Raw genomic sequence first — 23,048 nt, 5'->3', positions numbered from 1 at the left:
TTTTTTTTTTGAGACAGAGTCTCAAGCTGTCACACTGGGTAGAGTGCTGTGGCATCACAGCTCACAGCAACCTCAAACTCTTGGGCCCAAGTGATTCTCCTGCCTCAGCCTCCCAAGTAGCTGGGGCTACAGGCACCCACCACAATGTCCAGCTATTTTTTTGTTGCAGTTGTCATTGTTGTTTAGCAGGCCCAGGCTGGGTTGGAACCCATAGCCTCGACATATGTGGCTGGCACCCTACCCACTGAGCTACAGAAGCCACCCCTATATCTGAGTTTGAATTAGTTAGATTTGTAAAGATATACAGGACAAAAATTTTAAATTAGATTTCTAAATCTGCTTTTTAGGTGTTTATATTTTGAAATTATAAATAAATTTAATAGAATTTTAACTAGTGGTGTTTAGAAGAATTTGATTACATTTATAAGTTTCTTGTAAATGCAAGAGAATTTGATTAAGTGACTATGTGCTATTTAAATGCTCAGGAGAGAATTTAATTTTTGTAATTTGTGGATACATTCATCATGAATCAAAACCCAGAAAAGTTGGTACTGAAAGCCACCATCTTCCTCCTCACCCTTCCCTCAGACCAGCCCTTCTCTCAGAAGCACTCCCTGTGAAGTGACCTGGCTTTAGTGCTTTTATAGTCTAACTCCAAACACCTCTTTCTTTTATTTAGACAATATTTATTAACATGCCCATGAAAGGCAGTGACTGAGCTCACTTATATCACTTTCTTTTCTCTTCCCTTTTTAACCATAATATTTAATAAAATAAAATTTAGATTTTTCCATAGGTTGCAGTTGTACCTTTAAATAACAGACTCATAATGCCATTTGCCACTTTTTAAAGTTCAGCCTTCCTGCTGTCCTGACTATCAAATAAGGATACCCACTGGAGTGTTGACAAATGCTTAACCAGTTCTCAGAGGGCAAAATGTAGTGTTTGTCCATTTCCATGTCATACCCCCCTCCCATCACAACCAACTTCAAACTACCAACATGAGGCCACAGACAACACGGTGTCCTGAAGGGGGTGGGAAGGGGCTTCCCTGCACCACCTTGGCACTTTCTTCTGCCTTCTCTCTGTCTTCCACCTCCTTTATGTCAGGTATGTTTTCTCGTTACAATGGCAAGACAAGGTCAAATGGATTCTGTTCTCTTACACTCGATTAATGGCATAAAATCACCCTACCTGCTGCATAAGTTTAGCTCATAATTTTTACATGCGTTCTTTGATTTTGACCTTCCTAATTTTCTTTTCTATAGTTTACCAAACTGATGAGCCTTCACCAAATCCTCACTTTTTTCCTCCCTCTCCTCTATGCTATCTACTGAAGAGAACGTCTCTTTTTCCGGGGCATTGCCTACCTTTGCCCCCGTCATCCTGCTCTCATAGGAACACGTAGCACCACGAGCATCACCTTCCCTGGGTTTCCTAGGTTGGATGCACTGTTTCCTGATCCCATGTCCCACATCTTTTTCTTTGGTGATTGACTGGTCCTACCTCCTGTCTCTCTCTCTCTCCTTCAGCCCTCCAATTCCACTTGGGATTGCAGCCTTAAGTAAATTTCTAAGAGTTATGTGGAAAGCCTTTTCTGGGGCTACATTTCTGAAAATATCTTAACTTTCATCCTTGGTTTAGTTTGGCTCTGAAATTAGAGGGTGGAAATATTTTTTGTTTCCACATTCTGGGGACATTTCCTCCATTCTCTTCTTGCAGTCAAGGCTGCTGTGGAGGCAGCTAACTTGCTAACTTGCTAACCTGCCCGTCTCTGTTACAGAAATTTCCCAAGGCTATATCTAGGTATGGTTTTTTGTTGGGTTGTTTTTGGTTTCCTTTCCTCGGTAGTCTTTAGAAACCATGGGTGCTGCACTTTGCATATTTGTCTTCTCTTCCGTATTTGCCAGCTGTAGGTGTGTTTATCCTTTATTTTTGGAAAATTCCCAAATTTATTTAGAGTTGGTCAATGAATATTTCGACAACTAAAAAAATTAATCTTTCAAAGTTCTTTTGTACATTCAGTTTGCCCTTTTCAAGACATTCTGCTCTTAGTTAATGGGTAGAACAGCATCTGTGATCTCTGAACATATTTCATGAATTTCTTTTCTCTTTCCTCAATTATGCTTCTTATAGAGCCAGGGTTTTTGTTGTTTGTTTCATTGGTTGGTCTGGTTGTTCCCATGAGATTTTAAACTTTTAGGCTTCTAGATTTTTTTCACGTATGTTATGATCCTTAATTATCCAATTCCTAGTTTTTACAAAAGAACTAAACTGATGATTCTTGATGGTTGGTCTTTAGCTCTCTACTATTGAGAAAGAAGATGTATTTTTGCAACAGGCTTCTCTGCTACGCAGGTCTGACTGGGAGCTTTGTGCATGTATGAGGAGGGGGTTGGCAGGTCCAGCCCACCCATCCTGCAAATGTCATAATAAGGAAGGCCTTACTTAAGGAGTACCAGCCACATGGAAATCCTCAGCTCTCCTCCACTATTTCAGTCAATTTCTTAAAAAAAGAAAAAAGAAAAAAAAGCCCTCTGTATTCTTGCCTGAGGTCATTGCCAGATTTCTGGAAGCTCTATACGGAGAAAGAATGGGAGTAGAGAGAAAGTGCCGGGCAGTCCAGCTGTTGCATTTGTCCTCAGTCTAGACTTCAAATTCTTTCCCTGTTTCCAGCTACTCTTCTCACTCTTATTCCCCACTGTTCCTGCTGAAGATGAGCCTAGGGCCTGTCTAGGGAGAGGCAAGTCCCTTTATTATTATCCAGTTGCATCTTCCTCAGTTTGTTTGTGTTCTGTCAATATTTCTCCTTCTGCTTTTCTCCTTCCAGAATTCTACGACGCCTGCACCCCCATCGCCCTTCACTTCCTTTACTCTCATAGGTTTATTTCTTTGGGTACTTTCAGTGACTCTGGGAAACACAGGGCAGGGACGCATCACTCAGTTCACCATTCTGAACTTAGAGATCACTCAGCTTTTCTGAATTCCTTTGTTCTCCCAGGAGAACTGTGCCTTTATACCCATCTATCATGTACTCAAGAGCACGATCTAAGCAAATTAACAGTATTTCTGCTGAATTTCTCCTTTTCTTTGGAAATGCATGACAGAGCCTTACCCAAGAGCGGAAGGTGGCTGGGAAGGATCAGCTCTTGAGTCTAACAGAAAGCGTTTCTGTGTGATTTTCCGACCGTCAGTCACAGTAAGCACAGGATAACCCATCTGTGTGGTCCAGGTGTCCATTACTTCTTTTACCGGTAGATTACTCGCCTAACATCGAAAAAAAATGGAGATCAATTAACAAATAAGGGGAAATAAAAGGATAGAACAGTCAGATGAAAAGAGGATTTGGAAATTATTTATGAATATGACAAAGAAATATCTGGGGGCATGCTCTTCCTTACCTCTTCCAGTGCTGCCCAAAAATCTGAAGTTTTTGCATTCTTGAATTTGTGTTTTTCCAAGTATATCTGTATGTAAAAAGATAAATATTTTAGAAGTCAATGTTTGCTTTTCTCACACTTCAATAGTATGAACTGAACCCCAGTCACAACTGCTCAATTCTGCCTCCCTGACACAAAAACAGCCATAGACAAAATGCCAGTGAAGGAGCATGGCTGGCTTCCAAAAAAACACCATGCATGCTGATATTTGGGTTCCAGGCAACATTGTTGATGAATCATGAAATACTCTTCTCCTTTTAGTTCTTCTCACCATTAAAAAATGTAGAAACCCTACTGAGTTCAGAAAGAAAATGATGGAGCTGGACACAGTGGTGTGTCTGTAGTCCCAACTACTCCAAGGGCAGAGGCGTGAAGGATAGCTTGAGACCAGGTGCATGAGGCTGCCGTGATCTATGACTGAGTCTGTGAACAGCTACTGCACTCTAGGCAACATAGCGAGATCCCATCTCTAAAAAAAGAAAGTGGCTAATAGGCTAGACTTGGCCTGTAAGCAGTAGTTTGCTGACCTCTGCTCTAAGGAAATGCATTTACACTGTATATAATTTTTGAATAATAATATTAATGATGATGATAATGAATGGAGGACATTATTCACTTTTAAGAATGTCTTCACTCTTTGAATATTTAAACAGTACAAATCCTTTACAGAGAAGTCTCCTCCTTTGGGCAATTGTGTTCACAAAACCTCTTCCTATAGGTGAGTTTTCAGATGTCATATGATATACCCCAGGAAAAATTCCCAGGTTTGTCCTAATCCCATGACTGGGAGACACTTTTGGTTTCCCAGGAAACTTTCCAAAGTTCCTGTTGTATTGCTCCTCTGTTACTTTCTAGAATTATCCCCCTATAAATGTGGAAGTCTGAGAGAAATAAAACCATCTTAAATGTTCCTAATTGTTAACTTTACACATATAATTTTCTTGCCAAGTTGCTATCATCTTTCTGTAGGTTCTCTACCTAAGTCACATTATCTTCCAAAATTTTCTTTTTTTCAGGCACAGAAAGATAAAACAATCTTTTAGGACTCCCAGGATCCAGTTTAGAAAGCTGTCTCTGTATTTGTTCTTTTGGTGAATTCACTTCTTGGAACTACCACCAGGGGGCAGGCAAAGGAAGGGAGACACTGCAAAGACCAATTTGTGCTATTCATTCCAGGGAATACTTGGTATAATAATAATTATAACCATAGCTGTGTGTTAATGACAATTTCTATTGAATAACATCTTTTAAAAAAATTAATTTATAGCAGGTTATTTGGATACTGACAATGAGTATAGAAATACGTCATCCTGAGCTTAGAAATATGTCATCTTGGAACTGGAAGCGATCTTAAAGATTATTTAATACAGCTCCCACATTTTTCAGAGAAAGAAAACTGCTCTGCCAAACTACCTGGGTACACACAGAGGTGGACTGATTTGCCTGCGATTAATATAAGAAGTCTGAATCCTGGATCAATGAGTGCTGTTTCCATCACTGTTGTTACTGTTTTTTTAATCACAATTTCTTGCTTGTCCTGAATTAGAGACCAAATGGAAATTTATAGTTTATACATTTAGTATGTTAAAAGGTACTAATTTCATATTGTCTAGATTAATACTCTAGGATGCAGTATATTAAATTTTTTTCTTCATCTTGAATAATTATGAGGTAGTCATTCCAGTCAAAATTACCTGTTATAGTTCCTCAGTAGTTGGGGGTCAGTGAGTAAAAAAAAGAAAAGGATGGGGTTTCTATCACTAGTATCTCGGGAAGGGAAAAGACCTTTTCAACTGAGCCATTCCTGTCTTACTGGGGATGCTACTGATAATAAAAGAAAAAGAAAGGACAAATATATTTCTCAGTTTCTACTTTATAACTATACTTGTTATGAACGCCCTGTAATCTACTATACTTTCTTATCTGTAAGAATATAGCCTTAAAGATTTTATAGTTGTTATTTTTCTGTTATTTACCCCTGTCCTGTCCCTATTTTGCTGTCTGAGGTTGAGTTTGGGGGAAGGTGATGAGCATGAAAGAGAGCAGACCACGGGGCCTGCCCAGAATTAGTAACATACCAGGCTCGCTAATACAGAGTCCTTGGAGGAAGAAAGTTAGCATTTCGAGGGAAAGACTTTCAACTCCACTTTCACAGGTTGAGGGATTTAAGGGCAATAATTACAGAGCGATGATAACAACTCAGGAGATACAGGTCAGTTGCTCGAGTGTTGTGAGGAAAGTTCCAGTTGGTCTGAGAGCTTATTAAATGTGGCCTATATCCCTCGTATCTCATTTCCAGATATTAGCTAGAGTTTGAATATTGAAGACAAAGAATGTTTTGTGTTTATTTGGTCAATGCATCCCATAGCACTCTAATAATATGAAAAATTAGTATCTTTTCATCCTAGTTCAGTTTCTAGCACCATCTATAGTCACAGTTAGGAAGACTGCTCTTTAACTTGAGACATATTCATTTGACACAAGCCTGGGTTTTTTTTATTATTAACTATAGCAGATACTGAGTTTAAGAAAATGTGAGAGTATTATTAAGTTGTTAGAATAGCTCTTCACTTTGAAGGTCTCTTTTGAAACTTCTCTAAAAAAGTTAATACAAGAGAATATTTAATTTGAAGTAAATTCTGAGGGTACAGAATTTGCTGTTTATCAATTACAATTTAATTTAGAAAGAAAACTATGTAGATGGAATTTTTAATTTAATTTTTATTTCTATGTTCTGTATTATCTATTATAGACTACTCGCTCATTAATTCATTTTAAAAAATTGGGGGGTCACCTAACGTGTGTAATTTATTCAACGGGGGCATGGAGAGTACAAGCCAAGAAGCAGAAGACAGATTTCCTGATTGAAGGTGCTTACATGGAGAGAAGAAATGACAAGATTTGAGTTTGAAGCTGATAGAAAACTTGCAAGATGGTCTCATGTACACAGAAGCACAAACACGTAGCTTCTCCCTTTGCACAATGTGGACACAAAATATTTTATTAGTGGACAGAGGAGAAAATGGAATCATGTAGAATACTCGCCAAACATTTCCTACATCCTGGTTTTATTTATTACTTAAATAGTCACCGAGGTATTTTAGTATTGGGTAGATGTGGGTCCGTTTTCTTTCCAGGTAGTATAGAGAAGGCTAAACGCCAATAAGAAGACCTGGCGGTAGCGAGAGCCATAGGAATGGTGGCCTTCTGGTGGACATCTGCAAGCAAGACTGTGCCTCTCAGTGGAAGCCAGAAGGGGGCGCTGCTCCGACCTGTTTTCTGCTTTTTAGGCTGAATGTCGTTAGCGCTGCTCTACCTGACTACTCGGTCACCAAGGCAAGGAGGATGGAGGGTAAGGAAAGAGTAGGAAGACATTCCACCTCTAGGTTGGAACAAAGCCAGCCTGCAGACAGGACAGTTAGAACTGAAACATCCACTTAAGTGGTACGTGTGAAGTGCTTTAGAAAGTTTATTGTCGTTTCTGTTTCCAAAAAGAAGCAGGGGCTTGGAGCCTGTAGCACAGTGGTTACGGCGCCCACCACATACACAGAGGGTGGTGGGTTCAAACCTAGCCCGGGTCAGCTAAACAACAATGACAACTGCAACAAAAAACAATCGTTAGATGCTGTGGCAGGTGCCTCCTATAGTCCCTGCTACTCAGGATGCTGAGGCAAGAGAATCGCTGAAGCCCAAGAGTTTGAGGTTGCTATGAGCTGTGATGCCACAGCACTCTACTGAGAGTGACATAGTGAGACTCTGTCTCAAAAAAAAAAGAAGCATGTCCCCTTTATTAATTGACTCCATCATAATAAAAATATTTATATTAATCATTTTCCAATCCAATAACAGGAGAAAAGTCTTACATTCACTGTACAGGAGGACCCTTATAGCTAGATTTACATTTTTATATCTTATCATGTTGCCGTAGATCGAATTGTGTTCCCTCAAATTGATGTGTGGTGAAGCCCTAACCCTAATTTGGAAATAGAGCCTTTGGGAAGTATCCAAGGTTCGATGAAGTCAGGAGGGTGAGATCCTTACGGTAGGACCATGGTTTTTACAAGGCACTGGGGAGAGTATGTCTTGCTGTCTCTGCCATGGGAGGACACAGCAGGATGCCGTCCACCTCCATGTACCAGCCAGAAACAGGACCCTCTCCCGAAGGCAAACTGGGCAGTACCTTGCTCTTACTTTCGCCAGCCTCCGAAACTGTGAGGAAATACGTTTCTGTTGTTTTTTTAAGACCTCCCATCTATGGTATTTTGTTATGGCTGCCTGAGCTGACTAATCCACACAGAAAGTATGTCAAAAATAACTAAGTGATCTGTTTTAACTTCTCTGTGCAACTTCTACTAAATGATAATTACAGACACAATGGAGGTACTCCACCGAATGGGAAATCAACTTTTTATCTTTTGCTATATGACCTACCCCTGAGTAAGGAAATTAAGAAGGGAATTATTCTCAACTAACCACATATTTTAGCATTTATTACCAGTCACATATCAGTGCAATTTACTTTTAATCCACTAAAAGTAGTAAATCATACCTGACATCCCTTTTGAAATTTCTCAGGTGTAATCCAGTCTTCAATCATTCTCAAAAGGGAAGCTCCCTGTGATGGAAAAAATGGCAAGTTAAACTACTAGAGCAGGGGTTCTAACCTTCCTAATGCTGTGATGTATTTTCATTGTTACAAAGGGGTCATGACCCACAGGTTGAGAACTGCTGTACTAGAGGATGTATAAAGAACAATATCAGTTATCACAATTGTGACCACTGTTTCATGATTGTATTGAGATTATTTCTTCAAGATGATTCTGCTAAATTACATGGTGCTATTATTTTAGGATAAAAATGCCACCTGACACATTCCTTATAATCTATGCATCTAAAAGAAGTGAAAGATGCCAGGCACAGTGGCTCATGCCCGTAATCTCAGTGATTTGGGAGGCTGACGTGGAAGGATTTCTTGAACCTCCAGTTTGAAATCAGCCTGGAAAACAGAACTGGACTCTATCTTTAAAAAAGTAAGAAAAATTAGCCAAGTGTGGTGGCAGATGGCTGTAATCCTAGCTACTTGGGAGGCTGAGGCAGGAGGATCACTTGAGCCTAGAAGTTAGAGGCTACAGTGAGCTATGCTCACACCACTGTACTCCAGATTGGGGAACAAAACAAGACCTTGTCTCTAAAAAATAAATTAAAAAGGTAGGGTGTAATGCCTCATGCCTGTAATCCTAGTACTATGGGAGGCTGAGGTAGGTGTATTGCCTGAGCTCAGGCATTTGAGACCATCCTGAGCAAGAGCAAGACCTTGTCTGGGCAGTATAGTCCTGACTATTTGGGAGGCTGAGGCAAGAGGATGGCTTGAGCCCAAGAGTTTGAGGTTGCTGTGACCTACGGTGCCATGGTGCTTTATCCAGGGTTACAGAATGAGACTCTGTCTTACATAAATAAATAAATAAGATAAGATAAAGCTGAAAGGTAAAGAGATATTTTTAAATGGCCATCATTTCACTACTCTAGGCTCAAATAATTATATTGCACTTCTTCAAATAAACCAGCAGATGGAGCTTTCCTAATGAAAGAGAAACAGACTTTTAAAAAAATCATGTTCTTTGATGAATCAAGAAAGTAGTGTCAGGGTAAAACTTTAGCAACTTATTAAATATATTTTCATAATTAAAAAAGAATGATGTGTATCAGAGGGAAGTAGAGAAAGTATCTGGTCAAATGGCTTAATATAGACAAATAAATAATTTAGGCATAAAATCCTCTTCAAAAATGGCATCTCCCATTCGGTTTTCTTTCGTCTGATGAATACCTCTGCTCTCTCCTTTCTTTTCATGTGTTATAAGATTAGTACCCAACTGTATTATTTATAAAATTTTAAATCAATTTTCAAGTAGCTGCTGAGAAAAACATTGCCTCCCCACTTTAGTTAATAATTTTTACTATACTTCATTAAGCATTCTAAACTATTTTTGTACCTAATTAGAAGGTGAAAGGCTTAGAAGCATTTGTTTGTTCCTGACCTAACATCTTAAACCCATAGAATATCCAGGACTCATGGAAAAACTGATTGAATAAATACAAACTTCTCCTGAGTAAGTTAAGCTGTAAGTGGCTTAGAAATTTTCATTTTAAAGGAAAGAGAAAAGGAATCATGGAGAATGTGAATGAAAGAAAAGGCCCCATGGGAATATACGAGCAGGAAAGCCAAAAGATAAATTTCAAATGCTAACATATAGAAAATGTTTCTACGCAAGCCAATCATATCTACTATTCACTTTAATAGTTATCTTATTTTTGCCTTCAATAAAACTTTAGATATCACTCAGCATAACAAAATGTTTCACAATAGCTTTGGGGCAACTTAATGTAGTGAGTAAACCGTGAGAAGGTGAGGTAGAAATAAAAGTTTCTGAAATGAGAGTTTAAATTTTGTTAGATACAGATACAGAATATATTTGAAGGAGAAACTGCGGGAGATGCTGTAGGAGAGAAGGTGTCACATACAGCTCTGTGTTATAGGTTTTTGGCAGCTTTCCAGAAAATTTTAGTGGATAAAAATGCCTCATCTATACCATGCTAATAAAGTTATCCTTAAATCTTTTTACAAATAGATAAAAGAATTTTCTTCTAACTGAACTGTGATTAAATTTTTATTGTAAACATTAAAAGTTCGACTTGAAACGATGCTTAAATATATGACATTTTTATGGGGCGGTGCCTGTGGCTCAAGGAGTGGGGTGCCTGCCCCATATACCGGAAGTGGCGGTTCAAATTCAGCCCCAGCCAAAATAATAAATAAATAAATATGTGACATTTTTTTGTTGACCACATAAAAGGAGAAAAGAATAGTTGTTGTCTTTTTAAAAAACAAATAAAAGAATTTTAAAATTTGTGCTTGAAGTCTAAATGTTCAACGGTCAGAATGAAAACAGTTATAAACAGAAGTAAAAAAAGACATTTTAAAAAATCTCTTTCAAATCTTGTGGCAATGACTAGCTTTAATCCGTTCCACTGAAAAGTATAAACTGCGGAAAATTTGGTAATCAGAATAAGTTCCACAATGTTTTTCAAAGCGCATTGGCACAGTCCCACCATTTTTAACTACTTGTATGCACCTACTCCCCGAGAGTCACAAAATAGGAAGATAGTCCAAACGGTGTCATGTTTCCCCCACCTTGCTGTAGGATATTCCATCAAATACAGACGTTATTGCGGCAGGGGTCGTCACAGAGACGACAATTGGATGTGAAGACATTAAAGAATCATCTTCTTGAACGGATAATACATCTTCTTGTAATATCTGTTCACGCTGAAATGACAGAATGAACGCAAGAAATATAGTGATTCCTTCATGCTGCTTTATATTTTAAAATACCTTATATTAGAAAAATTGAAAGAAAATGAACAGAAATGATTCAAATTACTTAAAACAAACATTGGGTCTTCAAATTAATCATATTTTACATTCACTGATCTATGTTGACTTTACTCCTATTTATAACTCCTTTGACGGTTTCCCTTATATGCCAGGTCAAGAAAACACAAGTATCCGTGAATTCTGTTTCTGCTACTTTGGAGTGACTTTCAGTCATTTGCCGAACTTGTCAAGCCCTTTTTCCATCTTTGCAAAATGGGAATGATGACAGCGCCTCACAGAATTGTCCTGAGAATTGAGACAGAATTGTCCTGTCGATCAGCCAAATGTTCTACTTTACCTTGTGTCAACTTGTTATTGAAATTTGTATGATCATAATTAATCAAATAAAACATTAGTTTATTCTTTAGTTCTAATAATCACTTCTGATTTCACTCCTGAATTTTCTCAGCCATACAGACTGGCAGACAAGCCTGGCAGTATAACCAGACTTCCTTGCTTCAAAGCTCAGTCTACCCACTTCCTAGATATGTAAACTTAAGCAGTTCCCACTCCTCTTAAATAGAGGGAATAATAACATCTTCTTTTTGAAATTGTGCACAGGATCCAATGATATAATTCATGGTCAGCACTTGCCATAGAAACTCACAGCGTGAAAACCTAACACATCAGCTGCTCTTATTATTTTGATTCTTAAGCAGCTGAAATCACATTCTGTTAATTCACTACTAATTTTTAAAAATACAAATTTTTTTGGTTCCACTCAATGAAAAATATTTCCAAAAGAAGAACACGTTATGTCAGGTTACATTTTCCAGTTTTGTGGTTCTCACATATAATAGTCAATGGACTATATTGTCAAGAGATGACTGCCAATTGAGGAATTTTTTTTTGAGACAGTCTCACTTTGTTGCCCCTCAGTAGAGAGCTGTGGCATCATAGCTCACAGTAACCTCAAACTCTTGCACTCAAGCGATCCCCTGGCCTCAGCGTCCTGAGTAGTGGAGACTACTGGCACCTGCCACAACACCCATCTAGGTTTTTTTTTAGAGATGGAGTCTTGCTCTTGCTCGGGCTGGTCTTGAACTTCTGAGCTCAAGCAATCCACCCGGCTCAGCCTCCTAGAACACTAGTATCACAGGCATGAGTCACTGTGCCCAGCCTGCCACTCAAGGTAATTTTGACTTGGATTTCGTTTTTTTGTATACCTAAGAAATTTAGGTAAATAACAGAACTTTCTGTTATTTCCTGATATCAGGAAATTTGACTGTAATTTCAGTTTTGTTAACAAATGTCTGTGTAATGTTGGAAAGTTATATTACCTGCCTGGCCCTAAGATTTTTTTACCTGTGAAATGAAGGTCCACTATTGTGGTGCTTATCAAGCTCTCTTATAAAATATCTCTATTTAGTCTGACCCCTCCTTCTACAAGAACTTAAACTGGGAACTCCTTAAGGGCAAGAAATGTGTTTTATTCACTATTCATTTGGGGGTTCTCTCTAGAGTTCGCTGAATAAATGGATATGTTGGGACTTGTGATAAAATTTTATTTAAAACGTACATACCAAATTCTGGTATTTAACTACTGTTTTTGAGACTCTGAAATTAGAAAATTAGATAATATTAGAATGTTGTAATTTCTTATAACATTTTGATATAAGAAGAGCATCAGGTTACTTTGAGAGAGAAAATGAAGGGCAAAATAATTCCCCATTTATACAGTTTATTTTCAATAACTTCTAAAAATCATTAATGAGTGGTTCAGAACTGGGGAATATTTTTGTCCCCCGGAGAGGACATCTGGAAGTAGATGGAGACATTTTTGGTTGTCATGGGTGGGATGATGGGTTACTGGTATTTAGGAGACCAGGGGTGCTGTAACTACAATGCACAGCCTCCCACAAAAAAAATCATCCAGTCCAAAATCTTAATAGTTCCATGGTTGAAAAACCCTGGTTTAGGTAAAAAATTTTAAATTAGTAATTGTTGCAAATGAAGTTTTTTACTTTTCCAAATAGGCTAGGGAAACCGGAGCCTCAATTATTTAACTTTTCTTATTCCATCCAGTAGAGGGCAGTATTTTACACGGTACACAAGCTCTCATAATTCTCTACGTTCTCATCTCTACATATTTAGACACCCATATAGACAATCAGATGAGAATAATTACACCATCTAAATGTAAATAACAAGTATACCTAGCTTTTCTGAAAAAAAATTGTAAAGTTCATAAAAGTTCCTATTCCAGGCCCCTCAAGGGCACACTGTCCATGTATAGTTAGATGTACATTTGGGGAGCTCTGAAGCTTACCAAGATAAAGAACAATGTTCTTATTTCATAGAGGGGAAAACTGACGCAGAGAGGTTATGTAACTTGCTAAAGGTTACATTCCCTGTCACGAATCCAAGAGATGATGTGTCCAGGATTTGAACTAAAGTCTAACTGCTAAGATTATACTCTTATCACTTCCCCAACATGATTTCAGCAATCTTTCTAAGGGAAGTTGTTCACAAAACAAGACTTTGACTCTTTCAAAAGGTTAGTGCTGTGGACACTTTCCTGAGCACAGAGTTAATATTTTCAATGCTGCGTAATTGTTTTTCTGCCCTGGTATGTGTTTCTGAGTGACTCTGTCAAAGATATTCCTAGATTATGGTGGTCAGTTGCCCCCTAGGGACAGGGCAAAGGCTCTCAGCAAGGTATGGGTTAGTGGAAGTCAGTTGGCGCCATGCTATTCTCACAGTGGCATTCCCAGTTCCCCACTGTACATGGCCCCTAACTCAGGACCACTTCTGTAGTCCCAAGGCTTCAGTCCGCTTCACATGAGGAAAGTAGAGACTTGGAGCGGATGTGTTTCGGGCTTACCATTTGCCAGTCTTTTTCTGCATGGTTTACTCCGAGGAACTCAAAGAAAGAAGCAAATCCTTCATTTAGCCACAAGTCGTCCCACCAGTCCATGGTCACAATGTTTCCAAACCACTGAAATTATAAGCAATAAAGAGATAATTGAAGTCTTATGCTTATGGTGGAGAGGCCTAGAAGTTTTGAAAACATTTGTCTCTGTAAATTTTGTCACTGTGACACAGAAGGATCAAGAATAACATTTATTTCCTGCTTTATCCTGATCTTTAAATGAATTAAACTCTCCTTAGGTTATTGTTTTTATTTAGGTATTTCTGGGAAATAGAAGGCATCAAAAACATATATAAAAACATTTTAAGAAAGGGAAAAAAAGTATTAAGTTTGTAATCCTCAAGTCACATTTGATTTCTGCAGTTAGAAGAGGTGCTCGATGTGACTTATATTCATTTTTTTATTGCTCTGTATTGAGTGTTACAATTTTAATACAGTTTTTTCTTTCCTAAAATGTGTATGCATCTTTTTGGCACCCTCTGTATGCAAATTGATAGGACGGCCTCCTGTATATTTCCTAAAGGCAAAACAATGTATTTGAAGTTTCTTTATGGGTAAGTGTTTACTAGCACTAAGAAAGATTGTCATGCAAGTTTTTTTTTTTTTTAAGTTGGCTATTTTTTATTTGCTAAGTCATAAATAATGTGAATTATTCCTGGGGTCGTAAGCCACTTCCAGAAACAAGCTAATTGGACGCTAAGATCCTATACCTGATGCACAAGTTCATGGGCCACCACGCTGGCCACCCTCTGTTTGTTTGATGAGGCTGATTCCTCAGGGTCATAGAGCAGGTTGGTTTCTCTGTACGTGATGAGGCCCCAGTTCTCCATAGCCCCAGTGCCAAAATCTGGAATAGCGATTTTATCTATGGAAAAAGAGAGAGTCCGAGAGAAATACATTCTTTCCGTTTGTTCGAAACATTTCTTAGTCTACCAGATTAAGTTCTTTGGATGATTACTTTCTAAAAGGCTAAAAATAATATCTGAGGGTGAAAAACAGTGATCATTTGTGCAAACATTTCAGTCCCAGCACACTGAAGATTTCCACGGAGCTCTTCCGGGTGGCTCCAGATAGCAAAGTATCTCCTTTTAGATTTGTTTGTGTGTTTAAGAAGGACACTGATGGCAATGCTCTTTTCAAGGCCTCTAGAACTTCATAGTCTTTGTTTCTCGCTGTACTCATTGTTATTAGCTTTTTCCCTCCCATTTTATTAGCTTTTTTTCACTTAAGTCGTAGATAGCATCTGTTTGAGGGGTGAGCTATGAGGAAAAGGAGAATGAAGTTTGCAAATGAGGACTTAGAACGACAAAGCTTCTCAGCTCACAGAAATGTATTTCCATCCAAGGATACAGAATATCAGAGAACATAAAAATACACTTTTTCTCTAATTCTATAGAATTTGAGGTCAACTTGATTCTCTACCATCCACTTTTATGTGTTAAATAAGCCGGAGAATTGTGGAATTGACTATATTCTCTCCAAATTCCCTTCCAGTTCTAAAACGTGAGATTGCGTGAGCAGTTTCTAGTCTTTATTGTCGCTGGATCCTATAAACTTAGATAAAATGTCTGACAGAAGAAGGCCGTATTGATCAGTTCTCTGTTAAAAACCCCAAACAGAAAATGCACAATAGCTGGTCCGTGGTCAAAATACTGACAGCTTCTCTAGTTAATGAACTGTAATCAGAATGTAATTTCTTTATTAGTCCCTATAATTTAAATGAGGCACAACAGTGAAAATAAGTTGAGTTTCCATTAATTGATAAATTGAGTTTCCATTAATTAATAAATTGAGTTTCCATACTATAAGAAAAGCTTTTTATCTCCGGTGAAAAGGTTCATTAAAGCTTTTTATAAAAGAATAAAAAGGGACTTATCTTAAATAGAGGTCAAGATTACAACAGTAGTCTCTTTTGCATTTTGTCTTCATTTTTAGGTTTGGTTATTTTATCGTAAGAATATCACTTAAACGGTGGAGAAGTTTCTCCTCCAAGGGTCGGTATGTTTCATAATGTAATTTTCACTTAATCATTGAACAAAAGACTCTTTTGTAGTCTCATTTCTCTGGAAAGCGTTGCCATTATAATTCATTAACTGCAGGACATTTAATTTTTCAGAGTATAATAAATGCAGAAATCATTTCTAAAGGAGCCTAAAATACAATTATTTCCGAAAAGGTTGAGAACGCACATAAAGGAGTGAGGGAGGAGGAAGGAAGAGACCAGGAAAAAGAAATTTGTGAGATCTCCACTTCCCAAGTGATCCTCGACGGCGCAGGTGAGGTAAAGGGGAAAAGCCTTTAAATTCATGGGCTTACTATTTTGTTAAATAGCATTCTGATTTTGATGAACATTGATTTCTCTATCTCCTGTAACAGTTGCTAAGCAATAAAAACTGGAGCTCTTGCCACGAGGAGAAAATGTGACGTCAAGAGACTTGCTCAGAGCGGCAGTGGTTCTCACGGAGAGAAGCCGGCAGACCAGTGGCTTTGCACTGATGAGTTATTAAAGGAAAGGGCAGAAACAGAAATGGAAAAGCAAACTCTGTTTGCTGGCTGATTTGTTTTCTTACTGCCTTCATTTCATCCCCGCAAACATCTGTGTGGGTACTTTATTTAAGGTCTTCGCTAATCGTACTCAGGCTTATTAGCAAAGCCCTTCTGCTGTTGACAGACGTGCCATGTCCACCTGTTTTGGTTATAGGCCCACTTTTGTTTTAAAAAGAGAGCATGCTTCGCCCTGTATTAGAAAACAATATTTCTGGAAGGAATGCCAGTGTTTCATTTTAACCTCTGGAAAATCTACCATTTGTCTTGTACAATGAAGGATCAGAAGCACATGGGACTCTTACAATATCATTTCTTCCTATTATTTTCCGACTTACTGATAATAGAGAGAAAATGTAAGCTAGTGGTGTGGGCACTGATTTGAAATCAGCTGATCTATGTTACTGGGTCTGGCTCCATCATTGTCAAGATCTGCAGGTTTATGCACAATACTTTCATCTTTACATGGAAATAAACGACTACCTGTTTATCAGATAAGAACAGTTATTATTATAGAATAATTAGAATATTAATAAGAACAGAGTTATTATTCCTCCAAGACGTTATTCTTGGAGGAATCCAGAGCGGATCTTTTAGCATCTAGTAAGCCTTAGACACACATTGTAGGCATATAATAAAACAACACAGGGATGACAATTCACTAATGGTGGCATTGTTGGAAGAAGTTAGTTTAGGTGAAAACAAAGGCAACATTAAAAATACGAACATAAGAAATGATTCTCACCTAATTTAGGAAGAGAGTAATTCATGGCAAAGTATTCTTCAAAATAATCAAACACAATTTTAGTTATGTTTGCAGCATATTCAGCTGTGTGTCTCTGCTCCGGCTGGACATAAATTTTGAGCTATTAAACAAAACACAAAAAAAAATTGCTGAAAATTATTCTTCATTCAATAAAACACAAAAGCTATGATACATGATTTAGTGGAAAGAAAGGGGACTCTAGAGCTGGAGAAATCTAATTTGAATCCCAGTCTGTCTCATACTAGCTGTGTGGTCTCAGATAAATCACTTCACACCACTGAGACGCGTGTAAAAAAGGACAATAAAATTCCACTACTCCCTGAGTGATTTTAACGACTAAAAATAACGTAAAACACAACGGTTGGCACAATGGGCCAGAGGTTTAAAATGTTATTACTTTTCTTCATTTAGACCATATACTGTCTTCTTATTACCCATGAATCTCTGTGTGTATCTACACATCTGTCTGTCGACGATCGCATCTACCTCTCTCTCTTTCTCTCTCTCTGTTGTAGTTTATCTTTGCGGAAATGAATTCACATGATTTTTCCCACTTAAAGAGCCCTGAGTACAGGTTACCCTCCTAGGCTATTCTACCCAGGTATTCCAAATTACCCTTCTGATATGTCAACTATTCTGCTCCCAGAGCCTAATATAGAATGATCCAAAATTTTCCTGAGAGGAAGTAATCTAGGTAAGCTACATCAATTCTCTAAGTTGCTAGGGTATTATGCTGTGCCCCTACCTCACAATGTACAAATCAAATCATGTATAAACTGCCCCCACCCCAGTTCTAAGCATATATGACTTTGTAAAAAAAAAATCAAGAATTAATTTAAACACAGTGTTGTGTAATTAGATGTGGTCCCTTGGACACTATCACAGGTGTTTAGGCACTTTTTAGTATATAAAAGAAAAAAAGGGAGGCACCCGTAGCTCAGTGTGTAGGGCACCAGCCGCATACACTGAGGCTGACAGGTTCAAACCTGGTCTGGGCCTGCTGAACAACAATGACAACTACAGCAAAAAAATAGCTGGGTGTTGTGGTGGGCGCCTGTAGTCCCAGCTACTCGGGAGGCTGAGGCAAGAGAATTGCTTAAATCCAAGAGTCTGTGGTTGCTGTGAGCTGTGACGTCACCTCACTCTACCGAGGGTGACGTAGTGAGAGTCTGTCTCAAAAAAAAAGAGAAGAAGGTGCTTTAGGCAACTAGTGTTTGCTAAGAGTTTGCAAGAAGCTCAAATAAAATATACCTGCTAAACTTAAAACCTGACTCAAACCCCTCAATGTAATCACAAGATGTGGTCATTTAGTAAGTTCAAGACCATTTACCTAACTGGATCAGGTAATTCAAGATAAAAATAATAAAAAAGGAAAAAAGAAAAACCGACATCTATTCTCTATATTTTTCTCAAGGCACACTCATTTAAGCACCCATCCTGAGTCACCTATGCTTAGAAGGGAAGAACACTGACAAGAGTCAATAATTTAAAGGACAAATTCTGAAAGGGCATCCCTTCCACTTGCAGTGCTGGCTGACTGTCCCACATCCACCAGGTAACTGACATGCTTCCTTATTTGCATAAAATGAATTCATCTTCCCCTCCAAAGACAACACAACTCACTCAATTATCATCTCAACATCCTTTGAGGTTTTTGGCTTTTTTTTTTTTTTTTGGCAGAAGTGATGATGCATTTCCTCATTGCCCTCCCATCCTCTCTGTGATAATGGCATGCATGTTCCAAAGAGTAAAGTGAAACTAAGGATCCACTGGGTGGTCTGAGGCCCCTGAACAGAACAAAGGTAACTGTCCATAGGAAATCAAAATCATCCCTTCATCAGGATGCCAAATCGTAAACTGAGACTCAGAATTTTCCTCTCTGAACTAATTCATATGTAAGAACTCTCAGGTTTCCTACCCCATCCTTTCTCTACCATCAACAACTTCAACAAGGACAGCTCCTCTCTTCACTTTGCTGCCCCTACACACTGTGCTTCTGGGCTGCACACAACACTCCAGGAGGGAAGGAGGGAAGGAGGGAAGGGAAAGAGGAAGAGCAGCTAAGGTGAGGCCTCTCCCTGGGAGCGGAAGGAGGAGGGGTGGGAATCCTCGCTGTGCTCTTTCTTACTAATATGTTCTCGTTTCCACGCCGATAGATGGACTGCATTTAAGCAGCCTCCTTCTGAGACAAGATAATCCATTTTTTCTTACTATGTACTTTTTTGTTTGTTTTGAGGCAGATTCTCATTATGTCGCCATGGGTAGAGTGTCTTGGCATCACAGCTCACAGCAACCTCAAACTCTTGGGCTTAAGCAATTCTCTTGTCTCAGCCTCCCAAGGAGCTGGGAATACAGGCACCCACCACAATGCCCAGAATGTTTTTGTTGTTGCAGTTGTCATTGTTGTTTAGCAGGCCTGGACTCGAACCCGCCAGGCTCAGTGTATGAGGCTGGCACCCTACTCACTCCGCTACGGGTGCTGAGCCTTTACTTCGCCTTTTTGTTGGTGACAGAGGAAAGCAATGTCTTTAAATAATGTTGGTGTTAATGCAAATCCATCCAAAATAAAAGCAATCCCTTCCTCTTTTGTTTCTGAGAAACTGCAGCCTGCTCTGTCTACAGATTACTTTTGATATGTGGATCTGATGATTTTAAAAAACATCCTCCCACTGTGGATGCCTTTGTTCATCCTGGCTGCACGTCTGTTGTCTGGCCTCACCTTCCACATGTAAGTGTGCTCAATCTTTCTCCTTTCTCTGGGCCTTGAGAAAGGTGATTAACCCTCCTCTGGCATCTGCTGAGCTGCAGAACTTCTGTCCATGACAAAGTTCAGTAAATTACTCCCAAATTGCCACCACTTTTTAATAATTGCCATCGGTCTAGCATGTGCTTGCTTTACTGACATGATTTTTTTAAAGTGCATGACTAGTCATCCTGAAATAACATGTAATGAGGGGCAGTGCCTGTGGCTCAAGGAGTAGGGCGCCAGCCCCATAGACCAGAGGTGGCGGGTTCAAACCTGGCCCCGGCCGAAAACTGCAACCAAAAAAACCCCCATGTAATGAGGAGGAATGTGTGCGCACACATGTGTGTGTATATTTTCTTTCTTCTTCTAAAAGGAGTCTTTTATTATTCATGGACCCTATTAAAAGTTAACTGTAAAGTTTACATATAAATTTTACAACTATATATATAAGCTTTATAACTTAATATATAAGCTCAATAACTATATATGTAAATTTTATATATAAAAATGTAGTGTGTAAGGCTTCAAGAACTTAACTTTTGTGGATATATTTCCTTTATAAAGATAGTAAGTTTCCTAAGTGAGTTAAATTACCTGGTGTCACTGCTGGACACTACTGGTTATGCAGACCACTGAATCTTTTGAGCTACAGTCAGTGGCTTTCTAAAGTCTATATTCAACTAATTATTCTCTGGGTTGTGAAACACCTGTTTTATCACTGTTGTTGTTTTTCTTTTCTTTCTTTTGTTTTTTCCTTTTTTGAGACAAGGCCTCACTCTGTCACCCCTGGTAGAGTGCTGTGGTGTCACAGCTCACAGCAACCTCAAAGTCTTGGGCTGATGAAAGTTACCCGGGCCAAGGAAAGAGAAAGAAGGTTGATGAGATAAGACCCTTAAAAGGGTGTGTTAGGGAGATAAAAGCACTGAACTTAGAAAGACCACAGCTGAAATCTACCAAACACGTGTAGAAAAAATAGTAATCCTCCTGAAGCCATTCAACCCTAATTCATTCTATAAGTCCAGTATCACCCTGGTACTGAAACCTAACAGGAACACAAGAAAAGAAAATTACAGACCAATATTCTTGATGAACATAGACACAAAAACAATCAACAAAATACTAGCCAATGGAATTCCAAAGCACATTATCAAAAGATAATTCACTGTGATCAAGTGGGTTTCATCCCAGGGATGTGAGGATGGTCCTACATACACAAATCAATAAGTGTGACACATCACATTAACAGAATTAAGGACAAAAGCCATATGATCATCTCAACAGACAAAGAAAAATCATTCAGTAAAATTCAGCATCCCCTCATGATAAAAAACTCTCAACAAATTAAGTAGGAGCATACCTTAAAATAATAAAGGCTATATACAACAAACCCACAGCCAGCAGCATATTTAATGGGGAGAAATAATTGAAAGCATTCCCTCTAAGAATTGGAACAAGTCAAGGCTGACCTTTTCACCATGCTTACTCAACATAGTACTAGAACTCCTAGCCAGAGTAATCAGGCAAGAGCAAAAAGTAACAGGCATCCAAGTTGGAAAAGAGGAAGTAAATTATCCCTGATTGTTGGTGATATGACCTTACATCCAGAAATCCCCAAAGACTCCACCAAAAATTTGTTTGAGTTGATAAATGAATTCAGTAAAGTGTCAGGATACAAAATCAATGTACAAAAATTAATAGCATTTCTTTTTTCTTTTTTTCTTTTTTATGGAATCTTTGAGGGTACAAAGAGCCAGTTTACACTGCTTGCATTTGCTAGGTAAAGTTCCTCTTACAATAGTGTCCCATCCCCAAGAGGTGTGTCAGACACCGTACATCAGTAACAATCTACCTGAGAACCAAATCAAGAAGCCATTCCATTTACACTAGCTACAAAAAATCCTAGGAATATACTTAACAAAGGAGGTGAAAGAGCTCTACAAGAGAAACTACAAAACATTTGTGAAATAAATCGAGGATGAAACAAATGGATAAATGTCCCATGCCCATGCTCATGGATCAGAAGAATTAATGTTACTAAAATGACCATACTGCCCAAAGCAACATATAAATAAATTCAATGCAATCCCTATCAAAATAGCAACATCATTTTTCACAGAATAATAAGAAGCAATTCTACAGTTCATAAGGAACCTAAAAAGAGCCCAAATAGTCAAAGCAATCCTAAGCAGAAAGAATAAACCTGGAAGCATCACATTGCCTGACTTTAAATTATACCACAGTCCTCCAACAACCAAAACAGCATGGTACTGGTATAAAAATAAACACAGATGCTCATACATCAGTGAAACATAGCAAAGCCAGAAAGAAAGTCATATACAGTCAAAATATTTTTGACAAATTTGACAAGAACATGGACTAGGGAAAGGATACCCTTTTTAGTAAATGGTGCTGGGGAAACTGGATATCCATAGGCAGAAGAATGAAACTGGACCCTCATCTCTCACCATATACAAAGATCAACTGAAGATGGATTTGAGACTTCAATATCAAACCTAAAACCACAAAAATACTGGAAGAAACCCTAGGGAAATCTCTTCTAGACAAAGGATTATTCCCTTTCAAGCAAAGGATTAATAAAAGCTAAAACATTCTGGCAAAGTTATGTAGGTCACTTTGTAATACCTTATAACTTGGAATAACTTTGTGTATAATAATATGGGTAATTTTTCTATTTTCTTCTTTCTGTTTTCCTTCCAAATTTTCTATAATGTATGTACATTTAACCTATAATTTTAAAACTAAAAATATCTGAGTCATGGCACCAAAAATATATATATTTATAATATAATTCACATGGTCTAGATTAAAATATAAATGACAATATATCCCAATGTGAAACTTTGAGCTGAACTATGAGGCTATTGAAATACTTGGAGACATTGTTTCCTATGATATAACTCCTACAAGAATATGGGATCACATTTTTTATTTAATAACTCAAGAATTAGTTCACCTAACTAAAAGGTCACATAATCTCTTTTCCCTTTCTTTATTTTGTTTTATTTTATTTACTTTAAAATCCTTAACCCATCAACTAAACCTAAAGAAGGCCTCAGGAGTAATCTTCTTGTAATAGAGTTGTAAAATACCCATCAGTGTCTGGCCTCAATTGTTGATAAACTCTCTATATAACTCTCAAGTTACTTTTGTTTTTCAGAATTGAATAACAACGTAATGTAACTCATCTTCAAAAAACAAAATACACAGAGTTAAAAGTCTTCTGAGAT

General features: G+C 38.1%; 1 protein-coding gene across 2 annotated transcripts in view; it reads right to left on the bottom strand.

The window, feature by feature from the left end:
- The window catches only part of ENPEP (glutamyl aminopeptidase), an 83,380-nt gene that overhangs the window by 41,269 nt on the left and 19,063 nt on the right, over positions 1 to 23,048 (bottom strand). For both annotated transcript variants that reach the window (XM_023518188.1, XM_003798176.3), the window contains exons 4-10: positions 17,034 to 17,154; positions 14,455 to 14,609; positions 13,697 to 13,810; positions 10,630 to 10,764; positions 7,990 to 8,055; positions 3,402 to 3,467; positions 3,116 to 3,267 (exon numbers count right to left, since the gene is read on the bottom strand). In XM_023518188.1, coding sequence (XP_023373956.1) covers positions 3,116 to 3,267; positions 3,402 to 3,467; positions 7,990 to 8,055; positions 10,630 to 10,764; positions 13,697 to 13,810; positions 14,455 to 14,609; positions 17,034 to 17,154 — 809 coding nt within the window. The remainder of the gene's footprint in view (positions 1 to 3,115; positions 3,268 to 3,401; positions 3,468 to 7,989; positions 8,056 to 10,629; positions 10,765 to 13,696; positions 13,811 to 14,454; positions 14,610 to 17,033; positions 17,155 to 23,048) is intronic.

Source organism: Otolemur garnettii, unplaced genomic scaffold (genome assembly GCF_000181295.1).
Source record: "Otolemur garnettii isolate 467f Iridium unplaced genomic scaffold, OtoGar3 scaffold00129, whole genome shotgun sequence".
NCBI lineage: Eukaryota > Metazoa > Chordata > Mammalia > Primates > Galagidae > Otolemur > Otolemur garnettii.
This window is presented reverse-complemented; position numbering and strand designations above follow the sequence as displayed.